Here is a 20,666-nt window from a genome sequence, read left to right on the forward strand (position 1 = left end):
TGCATTATGATTTTTTCAGTAGATTAACTTTCCTAATTATATTTTGCACAGTCTAATATTAACAGGCATTTGTATTCCCTGAGCATATAACGTCTAACATTGAGAGCTGGGAGATGCAGAAGACGAGTCCAAAAATGTGTTGGTCTTAGGGAATGACAATGTTGGTATGGAAATTCCACATATGGATAATGAAGAGGGAACTAATTATAAAGTGCTCTGCAAATATTAAATCATAAGCAGAAAAGGCAAATCAGGAATTTTCTGTGGATGTGTGAATAGAGAGTAAAAAAAACCTTCTTAAAATTCTAAAAGGGACAGACTTTCAAGAATCATCTTGGGTGATATGGAGTGTGAGGGAAAAATATGGATACAAGGAGGGTGAGTGAGATACACTGGGTGGTCTTTCAAATAAGAATGCCTCAAGCAATAATACCAAAACGTTTTAAAAGAGCGTTTAAAATGAATTTTATTATTTGAATTTTACAAGTAGTCTTTAAAGGCTTCAAACAAGAACTCTGTTGCAAAACTCTAATAAATAGCTTGCCCCAAGTCCCCAAACAAAATGTAAGACAAAATAAAAACTAATTCAGAAGGATAAGCAAGACTTCAGAATGCTTGGATGTTAGTGCTATTTCTCATTTACAAAGAGATATCAGGCAATGTACAATCTCCTTCATACAAGTCTAAGAGAGAAAGAGACAGACAATTGAGATCTTTACAAAGCACTCCGAAATCTTCCTATTTCCATGAGAGAAATGTCACCAGAAAGAAAAAAAATCCCCCGAAGAAGTAACAATTATGAATGAAACTGTAGCATAAAAATCTGGTGATGCGGGTTGGGGGAGAAGAGGGAAACTCCACTCCATGTTTTTTCAGGGATGGAGAGAGGAATGGGTGGAGATTATTTGGGGCAGGGAACTTCCAAGCAGATACCACTGGACTGCTGAACATTCCCTTAGACCAGAGTCACCACTGAAGGGCGCAGGTGACTATTTGGTGACAACTGTGAAGGCAAGAAACAAGGCCACCAGGGGCTCCCCCGGGGCCTCTCAACACTAGTGACCCAGTGTCTCTGTTCTGTGCAGGACCAAGAGCCTTGGAACAACGGCCAGGGGCCCAAAGCAGCTGCATCACTAGACAAGAAAAGCAGCGCATCAATCACTTCTGCAGCAGAATCCTGCAGCTGGCCACACAAGGATGCAGGAAATGCTGGGCAGAAATTGTACATGGGACATGCAGGTCTCAAAAGGCCATTCCATCACCACAGTCATTGCTCCTAACAAGTAAGGATTAAAGTTCACAATTCAACATTCATTTTTTTTCCTAGTTACAAATACTGGTAAAGCCTTGCTTTGGAGAGAAGGATTTACTAATTCATCAGTAAGAGCATTTTGAACGAGCTAAAAATACAATTTTGCCACATTAATAACTTTAAAAATCTCAAACAGAAACTATCCTTTTGACCAAAATGCATACAAATCTTAAGATTTTTTTAGTTTGGAGGAATTCTGAAACCAATTACTGTTTGGACCCAGGAAGCGACAGAAAGGCTGATTCCAATACAGAGGGACTCACTTAAGCCAAACAAAGGGTTCTGGCTCAGAGGAGCACACAGCGCCTGGGACCATTATCCCAGGGAAAGGTAGGAGGAAGCAGTGATGTCATAATGCAAGATGGAAAAGGGGCGTGGCCCGCAGGCTCCGTCTCTGCCTCTCTCTGGTTCACTGATTTGTTAAGTAACCCCAGTCCTGCTGATCTCTGTAAGACAGGGACAGACATCACTAGCTCATGCACAAGCCATCTGAGGGAGGCAGGCATTTTCTGAAAGCACCTCCCTCCCCAGGCATTTTTAGGAACAAAGGTAAGGAAATCCCCATCCCCAAATAAGCAGTTTTAAAAAACTTTATTTTCCTAGGAACAATGACATTTGTCAGGATAACAAAGGAAAGCTTGGGTTACCTGAAATAGATAAGAAAGAGCTGATGGAAATAGAGGCAGATGGGCCAGTGTCGGGGGGCAGGGAGGGTCCTAGGCCCAGCTTCTTTTTAAATACATAACAGATAGACATTGTGCAAAAAAATAAAGACATTCACATTTTAGCAGTTAAACTTTTATTTTACTTTTTTAAAATTTTTATTTACCTTTTTCATTTTCTTTTCTACAAAAGGCAGATAATGATTGTTGGTCTGCAATCGTCAGGTTGTGCACGCCTCGAAAGGGGGCAAAGTCGGAAGCTGGGGCGGGAGCTCAGAGGATGCCTCCAACGGCGGGACTAAGGGGAAGGCAGCCCCGCGGCTGCCTCTTCCAGCCTAGCTCATGTCGATGGTGTTGAAGACCCACTCCGTGAACTTCTTCAGCTTGTCAGAGGCATTCTGGGACTCCTCCTGAAGCCTCAGGTTGTCCTCTCGCAAGTGCTGAACCTCCGCCTGAAGGTGAGCTTTGTCTTCTTTTTCCTGGGAGGGTGAGCAGAGCAAGAGAACTAAGAGGGTGGTCCCACTCTGCCCAGCTGCTATGCGTGGCTGTGGATCTGCGTGCACCCTTCACGCCACGAAACAGCTGACACAGGGCCTGGCGTTAGGTCTTCATTATTGACTGGCGGATTTCTGCAGGAACTAAAACCTATGGCTGGCGATTTTTATTTTGGCCGGCCCCAAATTATTTCACTGACACTCTGCAGGTTATTACATTCAGTAGTTACACCTGATACACCTGTCAAGTCTTCTCCAGCACCGTGAGTTTCATTTTCATGTTTCATATCAGAATCAATCACTAAGGTTTTTCGTCTTTTTGCTGGTCTAATAGTCACATCGTCTGAATCAGAACTATATTTTGAAGAACTACTATCTTCTGAGACGCTAGTATATATGTCGCTAGGACAATGAACGTTATTGGCATAAAATTCACTGAAAAATTCTTCCTCATTCAATTTCACAGTGCATCATTTTTGAAAATTTTATGGAAATAAACTTGCATTTATAATATACACAAGGTTGGAACAAAAACCTAACAGAGCAAAATGTGAATGATAATGACAATCATAACTTGTATACAGTGATGGTAACTGTATCACTTTAAAAGATACACATCTCTGGTCAAGAATATGTTACGATGTCCTCACCCAGGGAATAGGACTTCCAGAGAATGTAAATACATGAATGCATAGTTTAATGACTGTTGAGTTATAAGGGCTGTCTTACATTCTAGGTGATCTAGGGGCTGCTGTCTTAATAATGTTACTCAAGAAACTAACAGCAACTGGCTCTTTTGGTGCAAGAGCCTGAATAACACTGAGGATGTGGGTGTGCATCTGGGCTGTGGATTAGGGGTGAGGAGGTTGGGATAGGGGCCAGAGGGGGCTGGCTGAGGTTTAAAGGCATTTTACAAAAAAGGGAAGGCTTTTTCTGTATACACATGACAATGAAAGCCTTCTTGCACTATGCATGTCAGTGGGAACCAAGCTCCAAGCAGACCCCTAAAACGCGTGTATTGAGAAAGCAGGGAGAACGCCCACATCTTATTCCACTGAAACTGTTGACAAAGGGCTCTCTCAGTTCAGGGCAGCTTGCGTGGACACGATAACCTGCTTGGAGAATAGGTTTACCTTTTTCAGATCTTCTCGAAGCATCTTCAGCATACCTTCCAGCTGGTCCACTTTAGAAGCCAGAGTGGGAGAGGAATCTTTACTGCTGGGAACAAGAGATAAAAGACCATGTAGGCAGGAGTTCTCCATGGCTGGGTTTGTTTGGTGTTTCTTTTCTTTTTTTTTTTTAAAGGAGTTGGCTATATTTATAAACTGGTTTTCAATGTCAAATTACTCAGTATGGTGACACAATGTACATTTTCATTTTTAAAACAGGGAAATGGCAGTTTTAACAAAAGGTAATACAAGCGTGAACTACAGCCAATCGATAGCTTCCTTAAAGATTCTGCATCTCTGTGACAAAAAGAATACAGGGCAACCCGTGAAAATGGTCTCTTTGGCAGCACAAGAGGGGCATTCTGGCAGATACAACTGTCAAACAGTGAAATGAACCTCCTTAGTGGCTTTAAGAAGAGAGTTACTCCTCTGTGTGTACCTATTGGGTGGTGCAAGTTCAGTACAGGCCCTTATCTTGGGGCAACCCAGGTAGGTAAAGCCTGTGGCCACTCAACCCAGTGGCAGCTATGTTATTGCGTCCATCTCTTAAGACTAACTATCTTTAAATATTTAAAACATAAGACTACATCTTTCAGAAGTTTGTCACATGCACGTATGCTCAACTGCTCAGCTGTGTCGACTCTTTCCAACCCCACGGACTATAGCCTGCCAGGCTCCTCTGTCCACAGGATTTTCCCAGGCAAGAGTTCTGGCATGGGTTGCCATTCTCTCCTCCAGGGGATTTTCCCCACCCAGGGATTGAACCTGGGTCTCCTGCATTGGGAGGCAAATTCTTTATTACTAGTGTTAAGCTCTTCACTATTATTATCAGCAAACTCTAAAGCTCACAACTTTCTCCCATTTCATTTTGGTGCTAAAAATGCTTCTAAGCCAGTCATCACCAAAAGGAGAGGAGGCTAGAGGAAAAGAAACGTGTAACTGGCTGGATAGACCACATAGCTGGGCAAGGGCCGGGAGACCTATCAACTCTTCTTCACAAGCCTCCAAAAGTTTCTGGGTGAATTCTAGCCAAAGATACCACCTCAGCCTCCCACAAACCAAGAATCTGAAGGCTCCCATGGAGACAAGAGGCAACTGCCTCTTTCCAGAGGTCAAGGGGGTAAGAGGTGGTGACTGAACGAACGCTTGGCATCATGATACAAGAGGTACTTTTTTTTTTAACACCAAAAACATTGCATGCCACCATGCACCTGCTGTAGGTCTAGAATTAGCAGAAGACACGGACACAGCTTATTTAAAGTAAATTTACTTTAAAAACCAAAAGTTTAAGTTAGAATTCCCTGAACTAAAATAAACTGTGTCCACGTCTTCTGCTTATTCTAGATCAGCAGGCCCGGCATGGATGTCACAAGGCTGTAAATGAAATGGAATGATAATGACCTCCCAACTTTTAAGGCAGGATGACCAACTGAAACCTGGCCATGAATGGATTTTAAAAGGGAAGTGGTCAGCTGAAATCCACAACCTCACAGGCCGGTCTGGATGCACTGAAGGCCACAGATGGGACAGAATAAGAGTGGTTCTGAACAGAAAACACTGATGCTGGGGCACGACTGTTCTTCACAAGCCACTGAGTCCACTCTCCCCCCGCCTTTTGGGAGGGCTGATGCAGCCACAGCAGGTTGTCAGTAACTCTCAGTAGCCTATCTTGACTTCTGAAGGTTTGCAAAGATAAGTTCTGTGACTGAACTGATCATCTTTAAAAACACGTAACTTGATTTGCATTTGCTCATCCACACTGAACAAAGACCCAGTAATCACCCTCATCTTAGGCTTCTACAGATCCTACAAAGCTTTAAGAACTGTTTAATAATCCTTTCTCACGAGAAGGCTTTGCTCACTCAGACTTCTCTTCACCCTAAGAAGGGGCATTTAGGGCTCTCCTCTGGACTCTGCACATTTTTCTAAAAAGTTCCCAACAGCCAAACTAATCACCATTTTACCTCCCTAACTGTCCCAACAATAGGATAAATGAAGCATCTGCCTGTCACACTCACAACAGAAAATCCATTACTCTGACACTTTCTCTGTGAAGAGGGTTTCCTTACAGACTTGCTTAAGAAGTCTTCAGGCACAAGTCCCCAGTATATCTGTGCAATCTATGCCAACCTCACTCTTCCTGTTACTGGTTGTTTCTGACCAAGTTTTTATAGATACCTGGATTCTTGTTGTTTAGTTCCTATGTCGTGTCTGACTCTTTGTGACTCCACGAACTGTAGCCCACCAGGGTCCTCTGTCCCTGGGATTTCCCAAGCAAGAATACTGGAGTGGGTTGCCATTTCTTTCTCCAGGGGATCTTCCCAACCCAGGGAGAGAACCCGTGTCTCCTGCTTGTCAGACGAATTCTTTACCACTGAGCCACCTGGGAAGCCCACACCTGGATTCTTAATCATCCTCAAAAGGTTTTAAGAGATTTCAAACTGATGAAATCATCCTGCATCAAGGAGGACTTACTATGACTGTTGGGATGCTTTTATATATAGAAACATCACACATTTATCCAACAGCCTCACCATTTGCAAACTGACGGGGAAGTGAAAAAGTCAGGCTCTACACAGTTAGGAGAAGCCAGAGTCCATATTCTTAATTCAGCTATGGCTTTTCTTACTTATTTTACATAAATCTTACTGATCCTGGTGACCCACTTCTAGCGTAGGTCTAAAGCGGAATGTTGGGAGTCGCTAAGATGCAGGCTCATTTACAAGCATGACCTACTGACAGCTTCAAAATGGACAGACTAAGACTAAACGCATAGGAGCCCAAGGATATTTAGCACAAACGATTTCTCTTCCTTAATAAACCCTGAGAGCATAACTGTATTATGGCATTAAATAATGAATATTCATAATGATGACTTTAAGTCATCGAGAACAGTTTAAGGGTGTTTAGATTACTTGGCTACAAAGCATTCTAACTAAAAAGTGAAATGTCTGGCACTGCAGTGATGAGCTTCACTCAGGTAATCGGTGTGACCTCCATCGCCCCTTCCCCACACCTGTTCTGTCACTAGCGGAGGTGATACATGGTGTAGAGAGGTACCCTCACCACCGGGTGACTAACCTGCTGTATGACTTCATCTGGACAAGGGCCTGATCCTCAAGCTGGTCACTGTTGGATGCAGCACTCAGAGGCCGATGGTTTTCATCACTAGCAGCAAAGAATGAGGCTCTCTGGACTAGAAAGGAGAGGAGAAACCATTCAGCACTGTGGACCCACATCCTGGGCCCTCTCTATCAAAAGTCAAGAAATGACTGACACGCATAGTCAAACCTAATCACGGGGCAAGAATGCATTGGAAACTTTATTTTTCCCTTGTAGGAAATTTTTTTTTTTTTTTTTACTGTTTTAGCTGGAAGAGGATAGTAACATTATTTCTCTTTTAAAAATAGTTGCTGTGACTTGATTTCTATTCTAGCTTTACCCTTGCTTATAACAGTTGCATTCTATTGTTTCCCTGGAAACAGGCCTTGCGCCAAATTTGCAGACCAATGCTTTCCGCTCGGTGACAACAAAAATATATCAAAGAGCTAGTACTGAGCGTCTTGAAGTGTGTTTTCCAAAAAGACTCCTGGCCACCTTGGTGGGCTTCAGCTTAGGTTCACACCACCTCTGTTTCAAAAAACACTCACTTTAAGCCTGAGCCAAGAAACAAAATCAAGTTTTAAAAGAATCTCTCATTAAAAAACCAAAACTTCTTTGCAGCAACATGGATGGACCTAGAGATTGTTACGCTGGGCTTCCCAGGTGACCAAGTGCTAAGGAACTTGCCTGCCAACGCAGGAGATCCAAGAGACCTGGGTTTGATCCCTGGGTCAGGAAGATCCCTCGGAGGAGGGCATGGCAACCCACTCCAGTATTCTTGCCTGGAAAAACTCCATGGACAGAGGCGCCTGGTGGGCTATACTGTCCATGGGGTCACAAAGAGTTGGACATGACTGAGAGACTAACAACAATGACAACTGTTACGTCCACACAGACAGCATTACTTTGAGTTTTTTCTATTTCAGCAGAGCAGGCCAGCACTTGTCTAATAAGGGCCTGCATTTAAAGGGCCACTGGCTTAACGCAAGCACTTGCCAGTGGGCTGATGTAGGCGGAAAGTATATACGCCATCACTCCCCTGAGAGATGAGTGAGAAGGGCAGAGGGGCCGGGACAAGCATCCTAAGAGATGCAACTGTGCACTGAGCAATGTCTTCACGATGTGATGAAAAACGCTCCCTGGACAGGTGTTATTTTCAGTTAAGTGATAGCTGGGATGCCGCTGAGCTCTGCCCTTCCCAGATATGGGGAGGTGAGGCATCCGTGTTACGAATTCCCACTTAAAGGAAACCCTGGATTCCATCTGGTTAAAATCAACAGTGTGGGTCCTGAGTGTTTGAAAACTGCTAGCTCAACTGCTTTCTGGCTGTGCTGAAATGCGTGTGTTGTCAGCGAGTCCTGAGCACTGACACTGCTCCCGACCTGCACGTGACCCAGCCGGGACGGTCTGCAGACTCACCCTCGTAGGCCTTGGCGGCGTCCACCAGGTTGGACCAATCCAAGTCCGCAGCAGCGTCGGGCAGGGGCATCAGGCCAGGGTCGGGCATGGGCGGCCTGCGGGTCTCCTGGACATCGGTGAGGGAGCTGTCCGAGGCCGAGAACTCTCCTGCAGGGATGGATGAGGGATAAGAGGCTTCAGGCCCACTGGAGACCCACTCAAAGTTTTACCCATTCTCTGTGACCACAGCAGATAAGTCATTTGTTACCTGGAATCAGTTTCTAGTCTAACAGACCATTAGCAGTCACTGTAAAGCTGGGCAGAACTAGGAACTGACTTCCTCCAATCTTAATTCCTTTTTGTGTAACCTCCCAGTGTCCCATTTTCTAATGGTGTGGGTCTGGGAAAAATTAGTTCTGCACTGAGGTAATGTGTCTGCTTTTTCAGGAGCTGCTTGTCTAACAGAGAGACCCAGGGCAGCTTCGGTGCCTCACTTCCTCTCAGAGTCAGGGATTCAGGCTGGGGTGAAGGGACCTACTTCATCAGAGAGCTGGATTTTGCAGCCAGACCACAGAGGCTTGGTGATGCATATTTGAGGGGACTGTAAGGGTGATTTTTATCTGCCTTGGAACCTAGGATCTGACTCCCTCCATGTAGACTCTCTGCGTCCCTGGGACTGCTGGGGACAGATATCTCCCTGGCTCGTGTCTGCCTTGTGTCCCAGGGATGGTCCACTGGTTTCTGCAGTTGGATGTATCCAGGATAGTGTGAGGATCAAATAAGAGCAGGTGAGAGCGGGCACTGGGTCGCTCAGTGGCGTTAACGTCGGTTCACTGGTGTTGGCATCCTTTTCTTTCCCAAGGACACACTAAGCAACTCTTGGCATCAGTCTTCGATTTACAGCAGTCCCACATCCCAAACCCCTTCTAAGGTGGCAATTTTTAAAAACACAAATATTAACCTATAGTAACACCCAGTCTCTGCTTAGCCTGGGGATGGGCAGAATGAGTGCAATGAGTCCCTCTGTGCAGTGGAGGGCACACTGCCACCGTTCAGGTTCATACAGGGGGAGGAGACGGGCACAGGGCTCAGGAAATGCAGATGCTCTCATTGGGGCAGAAGCTGTGAGGTCAGAGCGGGTGCCTCCATGGGAAGGGCCGCCTCACAATGTGACCGTGACACTATAACCCACTCAGACATGGGGCCAAAAGCGAGGCTCTCAGTTAAAATCTGTAAGCGACTCTGGAAGTAACTGTTTACAAGGAGTTAAAAAGTTTTGCCAATTATGATAGTCTATAAACCGGAGTATATTTAGTGCTTGCTTTCCCTTGCAAATTACATAAAGGACTGCTCTGCAGTGCAGCTGCTAGTTATTAATGTGCTTAAAATTACCAAAATTATGAGAAAATGGAAATCAACAAATACTGCCTGATATTAAAGGCTCAGTTCTATTTAAACTTGCTCCCACCAAGTGTAAGAAGCTGGAATAATTTTTTAACTAAAAAAAAAATTGAAGTAAAGTTGATATACAATGTTGTGTTTCTGGTGTGCAGCAAAGTGGTTATATATATATATATACACACACACACACACATTTTTCAGCTTCTTTGGAATACAGTTTTGTTATGTCACACACAATCTTTCTGCTTTTTATCTCTGGGTCCTAAATTTCCATTTGGAAAAAAAAAAGTTTCCTATTCCCCAAATGCATCTCGGTGGTGGTCACACCCATGAGGTCAAGGACGGCAGCCCACCAAGGACCACTCCGATTAAGGCATGGGATCACTGAGGCTGCTGCCTAACTGTCGGGAAAGCAACAAGAGGTGATGGAAGGGGCTGTGGAGGGTGGGCTGCCCCTTCCCTTCCTCAGGGCCAGCCCTTCAACTCCAGGCATCCTCCGCGGGACAGTAAGGACGGGTGGGAGGCAGGGTCCAGGCTGCTCTCTCAGCACGTGAGCTTCTAGAGGACAGGGTGGACCTACTGTGGCATGACAGGTGCAGATAAATGCTTCCCAGAGGACTTTCTTCACTACAAGGTTAAAACAAAAAAAAGTGGGGAAGTGAAGGAAGTATTTGACGCAGGCAGGAAGCTGTATGAGGAATGGAGTGCAGGGAGAGGAGGGGAGAAAATAAGGTTACTATTTAGGTCGCCACGAGGAGGCGCTTCCTCGTGTCCAGATGGTAAAACGGGGTCAGTTCATGTGTCTACTTTGGTCCATTGAGGGTGGCCTTTTAGAGCAAAGAGAAACCAGGCTCACACTGTAGGTGGACCTCCTATAAAGAGGGAGGAGAGAGAGGCTGGTGTAACCCTTGAGGGATGTCTGCCCCGGAGAAGGGGACTGTGCGGGGAACAGGACCAAGATGAAGAGGAACAGTCATGGACGTGGGTTAGGGGTGCAGGGAGAAAGCAAACTGGGAAGGCAGGAGATTTAAAATACTGCTCCAGGGCAAACTGTTACATATAGAATGGATCAAAACAAGGTCCTACTGTACAGCACAGGAACTACTTTCAATATTCTGTGATAAACCATGATGGAATTTAAGAATATATATATGACAGAATCACTTTGCTATGTAGCAGAAATTAACACAATGTTGTAAATCAAGTATACTCCAATAAAAACTTCTTAAAAAATGAAATTTTGTCATCTGCAATAACACGGATGAACATTGAGGGCACTGTGCCAATGAAAAAAGTCAGAGAAAGATAAATACTGTATGATCCGTCTCACTTATGTGTGGTTATGAGTGGAATCTGAAAAAATGTGAGCTCATAGTTAACAGAGAATAGGTTGGTGGTTGCCAGGAGGAGGGATGGGGGTAGTAGAAACTGCTGGAGGGACTCAAAAGTACAGCTTTCCAGTTATAAAATAAGGAATTCATGGGGATATAATCCACAGCATGATGACAACTGCTAATACTGTATTGCATATTTAAAAGCGACTACAAAAGTAAATTTTAAAAGTTTTCATCAGAAAGAAAGAAAAAAAACTTTTTAAATTGTTAAAATTTAAGTTTTTAAAACTTTTAAACACTTTTAGTTTAAAAACACTTTTAAACTATGTATGGTGGCGGACGTTAATCTTGCAATCATTTTGCAATATACAAATATCAGATCATTGTGTGGGACACCTGAAACTAATCCAAGATGAGTCTTGTGGTCTGGTGAGGCTCAGGGTCTGTACCCTGTGGCTGGGATTCGAGGTGAGAGGCTGAATGGCGGGGTAGGGAGCCCAGATAATCTGGGCAAGCAAGCAGGTCTTCCTCTAATTACCATCCTTGAGCAAAGTGAGTGGCAGGTGTTTTGGGGGACATGGGTCACCATCAGCAGGGCTGCTAGCTGCCGCTGAAGACAGGCTTACCGTGTAAGGACTTCATTCCCAAGGTGTATGAAGGCCTCCGCAAAGGAAGAGATGTGGGGAGAGAAGGGTACGTGCTACTGAAGAGGACGTCGTTGGGCAAGGCCTGGTCCAGAAGTGAAGCCCTCGAGGTGAAAAAGTGCTCTCTCTGGCCGCTGTAGATACTCTCGTCGGACAGCGTTCTGTGCAAGGCCCGCCTTGATGTAGGGGTGGCGGGAAAGGGAGACTGAGGGGAGGAGAGCGCGTGGAACTGAAAAACAGCGTCAGGACAGCACAGATCAACCTTCTGGGTCACACACCCACGACCCGGGGTGTGAGATGGGTGGGTTAACAAGATCACTCTCAAAGACACAACCCTTCAAACCCTGGAGCCCAGAAAGGAGGCCTCAGGGTCCCCCATCTCTACACCCCCAAGGGCAAAATCACAGTTCCTGGTCGACAGCCTCACCGCCCAGCACGTCAGCTGCAGCCGAAGAGTGCTCAGTACAAGCTTCAGATATGGGATGCAGTGGGTTCATCACTATTGTGTCATGCTTACAGCAAGACTTTAAGAACAGACAAATACCGGTTTTATTTGAATCCCATGTCAGTGACCAAATCATGTTATCGCTTGAAACCCAATTCCTCATCTATGAAATGGGGGCATGGAAGTGCTCGGGCTTATTCTGAGGATTCCAAGCAATGCTGGACTGATCACAACGGTGATCAGTGGTGATCAGAACATCATATCAGTGGTGTTCTGAAATTATGTCATGGTCCCCAAGGAAACAGCCACGACGCCGGAAGGTATCCTCAGAAGCTTGTCAAGTGATGCGTGTTTGCCAGGCAACAAGAACCTCTGATCTTCACAATACAGTCACTCAAATAATAGGTGGCTCTTGAAAGCTCAAACGACTAATATTATTTTAAATGAATTTGGGAGATTATTTTTTGAGATTGATTTCTATTGGTGAAATAAAAATAGGGAAGTTATCTTTATAAAAGACAAGTATATATACAGTTATATAAAAATGACAAAAGCTCCGGATGGCTGTATCTCTTGTTAACGTCTTTTGCCTCTGTGACCAGATTCGATTTTTATTTCAGATTTTTGTGCAAACAGCAAGCTTCTGAGAAACCCATTCATGAAGGAAAAAACAGGCACGTTAACAATGTTGAAATATCCAGCATCCTGCAAGCCAACAGAGTATGTGGTCTGTTAACGGAGTTATCCTTATTCAGCTCCTCTTAGTCGACTGTTCACCTTGGCAAGGAGAGCAATGTGGGGAACAGGTGAGGATGTGAGTAGGAGGGCTGAGTCACTGCTGGCAGGAAGCCACCATGAAACTTTCCATGCCGCTTTGAAGGGACAGAGAGAACGATATGGCAACGGCTCCATCTAGGAGGCTGAGAACAGAGCTGATGCTCAGACTCATTCAATGGGCTCTGGGGTCTAACACACTTCCATCCACCAAGCCAAGGGCTGATCAAGTCAAAGCTGTCCACAATGCAGCAGGCATAGCTGCAACATCCAAATGAAAAGGTTATTAACCAAATGCATTGTAAACGAGCTCCAAGTGTAGCCGATTGTGTTCACTTTTGAAAATTCATGGTGAGCTAAACCCAAAGTACATATGTGCTTACCTTGAAAACTAAGCTGCTGTGATAAATGCTATGTGGGTCTGTAAGAGGGCAGGGACTTGGTGCGGAAATGATTTCTTTTCTCATTTCACCCAGAAGAGTGGGCGTTAGAGAGGCTAAATGGCTTGCCAACTGTAAATTAAGAGAGGAAGCAGACCATCTCGCTCTACCTGCCCGAGGTTCCAGAACTGTCACATAAAGCTCCTGCCTACCAGCCCAGATTTCAGATCTATTAAAAAAAACCGCTTTCCATCTTTTTTGGCACCTTTGGGTTTGGCCAAGGGATTTCCTTTTCCAGTGAATATCCCCACCCTGATAAATTTACAGAGGAGAGAATTTTCATCAGTTCTAATTTCAGCCTCTTTGGGAAATATTAATATACTTCAAGGTAAACAGCTACTTGAAGAGATCCTTTGGACAGCATGATTTATTAAGTTATAACATCTTGCACTAAAGGGAGGAGAGGGAAGGAAGCAGTCTGCCTAGATGCTTTCTATTGAAAAATAGCAGGACTAGTCTGGTCCAAGCATGTTCAATGGCTCCCGCCCTCAGTCCCCTTTAATTCTAGCCTCAAAGGTGTGTGCACCTACCCAGTTCCCTAGGGCACCCTCTGCCTTCCCGGGAGGTCATACTGATATCGCTGAGTGGTGCTTCCCTGTGCTGCCAGGAAAGAACCACAGCGCAGGGGGTGGCAGACTCAGAAAGGATTATAGACAGCATCTAAGAAGGGAGATTTCAACTCTGTCCCAAGAAGCCCTAAGGGTTCCTCCCGGCATCACTGCCTGGGGAAATGAGGTGTTCAGGAGGGACCCAGGAGCCCAAGACACCCCACCCTTGCTATTGGAGAAGTTCTGCCGTCTCAGTTCCATGTACTGTGCTTCCGTGTGTAACTGTTGGTAGGAAACAAAAGGATTCTTAAACTTTAAAATCATTTGGGGACCACTGATCAATCTGATCGAGCCAGGCCTAGAGAGGTGGCCTCTTGCATCAGGGTCCATCTCCTCCCTCTCCTCACTCTTTTCATGCGCCCCGGCTCTCAGTGAAATGGATCACTCTTGCACTTGCAGTAAACAAGTACCATCTCTTCCTAAACACTGGGCGCCCGCGTGACACCTCTTCCTTTGGTCTGTATCTGAGAGTGCTGGCTGGAGAGCAGGGCTCTTGGTTTGCACTACCGTTCTGTTTACTCGCCGGACTGCATTCAGCCCTCGGGGAGAATACGGTGATCCCAGCTCTGCCTGCCGATGAGGTTTCTCAGAACGTTACAGCTCTGCCGTCTTCCTTGAGATAGGAGTTTCACAGCAGCTGCCTGGAGGTTCGCAGCCACCCACCTCCCAGCTCCAGCCTGCCCAGCAGAGCCTGGCCACGTCCTGCAGCAGCCGTCTCCCTCTGCTGGCAGACGAGCCTGGGAACAATCTGTCATTTGACCTTCATGGTGGCTCACAGGTAGCCCTTGCCAATGTGGCGTGAGTGGGTTCCAAGGATCACCGCCCAGAGTAAGCTACTCCTTGTACCCTGAAGCCTGACGCAGTGGCTTGGAGCCCTGAGCCAGGCGTGGCCGGGGAGACCTCTCAAGGACGCGATGGCCTCAAGAGGCACATCGCGCGGATGAGTCTCAGGAGCTACTTAGCTGAACTCATCTGAAGCCAAATGAAAGAAGATGACACGAGAGAGAAAACAGCACTTTTCCAGCTCCTGCTCCCAGCCTTTTCCCCATAATAGTTCAAGTAGCAGAAGCGCTTTCTTTGCAGAGGGTCTCATGGTAATATAGTCACCACATACAGCATATGCATTCCTGTTTCAAATAGGAATGTTAAAGTAATTCACTTTGGAAATAAAAGCCAAGACCTGGAATAAGGGCAAGACAGACATTTGCTTTCAATTATTTTCACTGCAGGAGTAAATCAAAAGAAAGAAAGCTCTGAGCTTACTCCTTTCCAAATATGTTAAAACTAAGGATTGGAGGAAAGATTCCTTTCAGGGCAGATTTTATTTTCCTTTAACCTCAGGAAAAATCTGAAATAATTTGGAAACTGGTAGTTAAAAATTTTAATACACCTCTTTGGTTTTTGATGGATAAAGAAAGAAGTTTCAAGTACTATCTTTTGCGGGGTTGCTAAGGAAACCATTTGTGCCCTGGGTGATGAGTCAGAACTGTTAAGTGCTGGCTTATAAAACAGAAATGATAGAAATCCAGAATGTTAAGTCTTTAAAATGATTTATGATGTTAATGCTTATGTTAATAACTCAGTGATTTCTCTGCAAAACTCCAGAATGATCTTTGGAGTACACTTCATCTCTGGAGACGCTGACCTGTCAGTTTCAGATGTACACCTGACCTATCTGGAGGAATGCACACACACGTGTGGCACAAGCACACAAAGAGGAACGTGTGTGTGCACAGAAACTAGGATAGTGACGGGGAAGCCTGGATGAGACCAGGCCACACGGCTCATCACGCTGGGCATGTCTCTCGCCCTCTGAGGACGGTGAGTGGTTAAGGAAATATGTCAGCTTCCACTCTGCATCAATTCTCAAAGGCCCTCTTAAACTAAGCTTTTTAGTCACTTCAAACAGACTGCAAATCATTTAACTGAGAATACAGAGAACAGAAAACATCAAAGTGTGCACCCATGACCGTCTGGAGTGGTGGACTCTCTTCTTGTGGGGCCACCCAGTACACTCCAGACAGGAACACCTTATGCTAAGTGTGAAATATAATATGTTTGGGCCCAGCTCAGCCAGCACCAGCTGCTGGCTCATTTGGGAGTGAGATGGCACACTTTAGACACAAGAAAGCAGAGCCTGAGGTGGGCTTGAAGGGTCCACCCAAGGTGAGGTGGGCAGAAAAAAAATCTATCCATGTGGTCATGCAAATGTTTGGCCACTGACATACCCACAAACTCTGAGCAAGTGTTCAGGACTTGATGGGGAGGGAGGCTGGGTTCTAGAGAAGGCATTTCTAGTCTGGAATTCTGAGAGCGGAGAGAAGGCTTTCTGAAGAGAGTCTGGAAAGTTCTGCAGGTAAATGTGCCGAGTAAGTCTGCTGGACTCAACAGCGAGCAGCGTACGGCTGGTAGGTTTGCTGGCCAGGGGCAGGGGGCAGACGTGAGGCCAGAGTGCAGGTGCTATGGGCGTGCGCAGGGCAGGAGACACCCTGGGGGCTATTGTAGGAGGAGGACCCTTTGGACAGAAGGCACTACAGCCCTTTCAGAAAACTTTCCATCCGACAATGGAGCCAAGGGTGTGTCTGCAGAGTTCCGAGAAGCAATGTCGTCTGAGTGATGATGTCAAGAAAGTATAGCTTGTGCATTGTAAGCAGGATACAGTGGAAGAAAAGGAGCCTTGGGGGTGGGGACAGGTTACTATAAACCCAGACTCAACAGATGCGGCTGCAGGGACAGGACATTTGGAAAAGACATGAACTAAATATTGAGACAGTTGGGTGATGGTGGGAAGGCGGGGTCCGATGAGGAGGAGCTGGGAACCACCACTTCCTGGAGAATGTAACTGCCCTGTCCAGCTTCTCCCTGACTGCCGTACACCCTAAGACCTGCCCTGTACCTTAAAATTCTTCTGGGAGTCAGGGGTTGGGCTTTCCAGGTCAATGAGCTTCTTGAGATCCTCCTCAATGGTGGACTTGGAGGCTGGCTTTGGGGATGCCCGGAGGTCCCTGGTGGAGGCACGCAGCCTGGGGTGGGCTATTTCATTGCCGTCACTCTGATGACGCCTTGAAAGAAGGGGAAGAGAGGGGAGAAATTAATTTGATGAGGTGGACTCAAGGGTGTGATGGGGTCTGAAAGAGGTAAGTCAATGGAGAGCTATTAAAAGAGAGAAAAGGAGAATTACTTCTGTTCAATTATATTAAGAATCTATTTGGGTAAGTGCTTGTAAAGAGAAGCAAGACCAGTTTGAAATACAAAATAAAAAGCCTGATGAATAAATCACTCTTTCACAGGAAACTATAAACTCCACTAAGCCAAAATTAGCAACAGACTTACTAATAAAAAAGACCACAGGGTATGAATCCCAAATGCAATCTCTATAGAAATAAAACCAATGTCACTGACTGAATGCTTTATTTTTTGCTGTACTATTTTGTCAAAAGTTCTTTATGTTCAGAGGTGGTCACTTACTTTCTAATAGTCCCTCCTGGGCCAGTTAGGAATTACACAGGAAGGCTGTGATTAACAGCATCAAAGGGACAAGTGTGGTCTTAACACCCAAGGGGCAATTATTATGAAGTTTGTTCTTCAGACAGACTTTCCTAGGAGACTTTGAGATTCTCAAATCTGAAGGTTTTGCAATACATCTTGTTTAAGGAATGTGGCAGAGAAACGATTTAAGACACGTTTCACGTGGGAAGAAAAATAACTTCCCTACCAAACCACCCTCTCCCCAGCCTTGAGCCCAGCCTCCTCTCTTGCAGGAAATTGCCCCAGGCTTTTCTGTTCACTGTCATATAAAAAGCAAAACACCAGCAAGAGCAGCAACAGAGTCCTTACTTTCTGGTGTCCATAAATCCCACGGAGTTTATGGTTCCTTCGGGTTTCTTCCATCCAATCAGGTACTTGCTGGTAGCGCCCTGGCGGGGGTAGAAAGTCCGAGGACCGGAGGAGGAGGACGAAGAGGATGAGAAGGAAGGAGCGAGCTGCGAGGGGGCGGCCGGGTGAAGTTCTTCTTTCGGTGAACTTCTGGCGCTGGTGAAGACCACCGGGCTGGCGGAGTGTCGCGAGCTCATGGTACTGGGGAGAGGCAGGACAGAGACAAAACGGCGCGGGTGTGTGCGGGCCTCCTGGGGTCGGCCTGTCAGCCATAAAAGCGTCGGCCAGGACAGGGGTTACGGCTGGTTACAGAACAATGAGTATTTCATAAAATATTAATGGGGCTGGCTGGCCTGCCTTCGCCTTTTTGCTTCATTTTAAATGTCCACTGTCAAAGTAAAACATGGTGATGGGGGCTTCTTCTGCACTTTCAGTTGAAAAGTAAAAATATTTAAGACTGTCAGGGACACTCTGAAGCACACCAGCACCGCTGAAGTGTGGTACAGAGAAGTGTGTGTGTGTGGGCGGCCGGGGGAGCTGGCGATAGAAGGCCTGGCAGTATCAAGAGCTCCCTGTCCTCCTTTCCTCAGAACTCAGGGGCACAGTGACATTCCCCAAGCCCGAGCTCAAGAGTGTAGAGAAGACTGAGCCAGACACAGAGCTCCCCACATGCTCACGCCCGAGGCCAAAGGGGCATCCCAAGGTCTCCTTCCCTCCCCGGAACCTGGTAGTAACACTCTCTAAAAAGCTGTTTATCAGATCAGACCATACCCCCACCTTACATCACACACACAAGTTAACTCACAATGGATTAAAGACTCGAATGCAGGACCTGAAACAGTAAAACTCCTAGAAGAAAATATGGGCAGTAAGCTTCCTGACAGTCAGGTTTTGAATCTGACACAAAAAGCAAAGGCAACGAAAGCCAAACTAAACAAGAGGGACTACACCAAACCAAAAGGCTTCTGGGCAGCAAAGGAAATCACCCACAGAGAGAAAAGGCAACCTACTGAACAGGAGAAAATATCTACAAACCATGTATCTGATAAGGGGTTAATATCCAAAAAAATATAGAGAACTTATACAACTCAAGAACAAAAAAAGCAAACAATCTGAATTTTTAAAAATGGGAAGAAAATCTGAATAGACAGTTTTCCAAAGAAGACATACAGATGGCCGACAGGCATAGGAAAAGACGCTCACTAGCGTCACTAGCCGCCAAGGAAATGCAAGCCTAAACTGCAATGAGAACTCACCCGTTAGAATGGCTATCATCAGCAGCTAAGAAATAAGTGAGAGTGAAGATCTGGAGAAAAGGGAGCCCTTGTGCCTTGCATTGCTGTTGGCAGCAACGTAAACTGGTGCAGACACTGGGGAAACCAGTATGGAGGTTCCTCTAAAAATTAGAAAACCAAACTCCTAGAAACAGAGTAGGTGTCAAAGGTAGAGGCTGGAGAGTGGTGGGTGAAACGGTTAAAAAGTTCAAAAGGTACAAACTTCTAGTTATAAATAAATCCTAGGGATGTAATATTAGGCATGATGACTAAAAATGAAAAACTGCTCATCACTGGTGTATTTAAAACTTTGGTTAGAAGTTACAAAATTCAAGTTCTGAAGGACTCAAGGAGAAGACTGCTTACTGTACTTCTAAAACTCAGGCAGGACTTTCAAAACTGGAGATGAAAAGTTTAAGGTGATGTCAGACCTGCTGCTGCTGCTAAATCGCTTCAGTCGTTTCCGACTCTGTGCGACCCCATAGACGGCAGCCCACCAGGCTCCCCCGTCCCTGGGATTCTCCAGGCAAGAACACTGGAGTGGGTTGCCATTTCCTTCTCCAGTGCATGACAATGAAAAGTGAAAGTGAAGTCGCTCAGTCGTGTCCAACTCTTCATGACCCCATGGACTGTGTCCTACCAGGCTCCTCCGTCCATGGGATTCTCCAGACAAGAGTACTGGAGTGGGCTGCCATTTCCTTCTCCAAATGTCAGACCTGGAGGGCCTCTGACTGCAGGATTTCCATAGCTCCTTCCTAGTGGTCTCATGGGACCTACGTTCATCTCTCTTGAGCCCAGCTGAGTTGTTCGGCTTAGGCTGAGATCTAAGACAAGCCACTCCAGTGGAGCTGGTTACTGAAGGTTTAGTTAACAGGATGTGGTGTCAAAGCATTCCTCAACCGCACTCACACTGGTCAAAGCCTAATGGTCCTGCTCTGAATAAAGCACGGACTTTAGCTAATAAGAACGCATTGGCACTGGCGCCTTAGCTGTGCCAAATGTATGATAGTGATGAAAGATAATGAGAACAGGTGAAAATGGGCAAAGGGTACATGGGAATTCTTTGGACTCTCTTTGCAACTTGACTGCAAATTAAAAATGACTCTAAAATAAAACACATTCACTATAAAAACTAAGCAAAAAGCACAACAAAATACAACAAAAAGTAAAACCCTAATGGTCCAGAGATTTTATATATATATAAAGTGTGTGCACATACACACACACATACACACATATATTTATTTTCATACATGTATGTGTGTGATATACACACACATACATGTATGAAAATGATTCCTGAACTTCACCTCAAAACTTGCATAAAAATCAATTCCAACTGGACTTATGTTTAAATGTATATCCAAAGAGTCTAGACTGTATCATGGAAGAATATCTTATGACAGAGTCAGAGGTTTCTTTAACAGGATCATAAACGAAATGATTGGAACTCATTAAAATTAAGAACCTCTATTCATCCAAAGACACAGAGCAGGAGAATATACATAAAACACATATCCAACAGTGGGCTCTTTTCCATACATAATTAACTCCTAAAAATTAACGAGAGACAAACCAACAGAAAAATGGGCAAAGATCTGAAAAGGAATTTCACAAAAGAAGCTATCTAAAAGCCATTAAATATGGGCGCTCAACATCATCAGTTATCAGGAAAATGCAAATTAACTCCACAAAGAGGGACCACCCACTAGAGTGGCTAAAATTAAAAAGAC

The 20,666-nt window shown here is 45.3% G+C and overlaps 1 protein-coding gene across 6 annotated transcripts in view; it reads right to left on the reverse strand.

Annotated features, from left to right (window-relative positions):
* SIPA1L1 (signal induced proliferation associated 1 like 1) overlaps window positions 441-20,666 on the reverse strand; it is a 383,207-nt gene continuing 362,981 nt past the window's right edge. For 4 of the 6 annotated variants that reach the window (XM_018054010.1, XM_005686031.3, XM_013967263.2 and 1 more), the window contains 7 exons: window positions 17,621-17,860; window positions 16,680-16,845; window positions 11,499-11,745; window positions 8,159-8,305; window positions 6,719-6,833; window positions 3,602-3,686; window positions 441-2,453 (listed from right to left, as the gene is read on the reverse strand). In XM_018054010.1, the coding sequence (XP_017909499.1) occupies window positions 2,310-2,453; window positions 3,602-3,686; window positions 6,719-6,833; window positions 8,159-8,305; window positions 11,499-11,745; window positions 16,680-16,845; window positions 17,621-17,860 (1,144 nt within the window). In that variant the 3' untranslated portion in view covers window positions 441-2,309. The remainder of the gene's footprint in view (window positions 2,454-3,601; window positions 3,687-6,718; window positions 6,834-8,158; window positions 8,306-11,498; window positions 11,746-16,679; window positions 16,846-17,620; window positions 17,861-20,666) is intronic. The other 2 variants (XM_005686032.3, XM_013967265.2) reach the window with 1 other exon arrangement.

The sequence above is a fragment of the Capra hircus genome, chromosome 10 (assembly GCF_001704415.2).
Source record: "Capra hircus breed San Clemente chromosome 10, ASM170441v1, whole genome shotgun sequence".
NCBI classification, from domain to species: Eukaryota; Metazoa; Chordata; class Mammalia; order Artiodactyla; family Bovidae; genus Capra; species Capra hircus.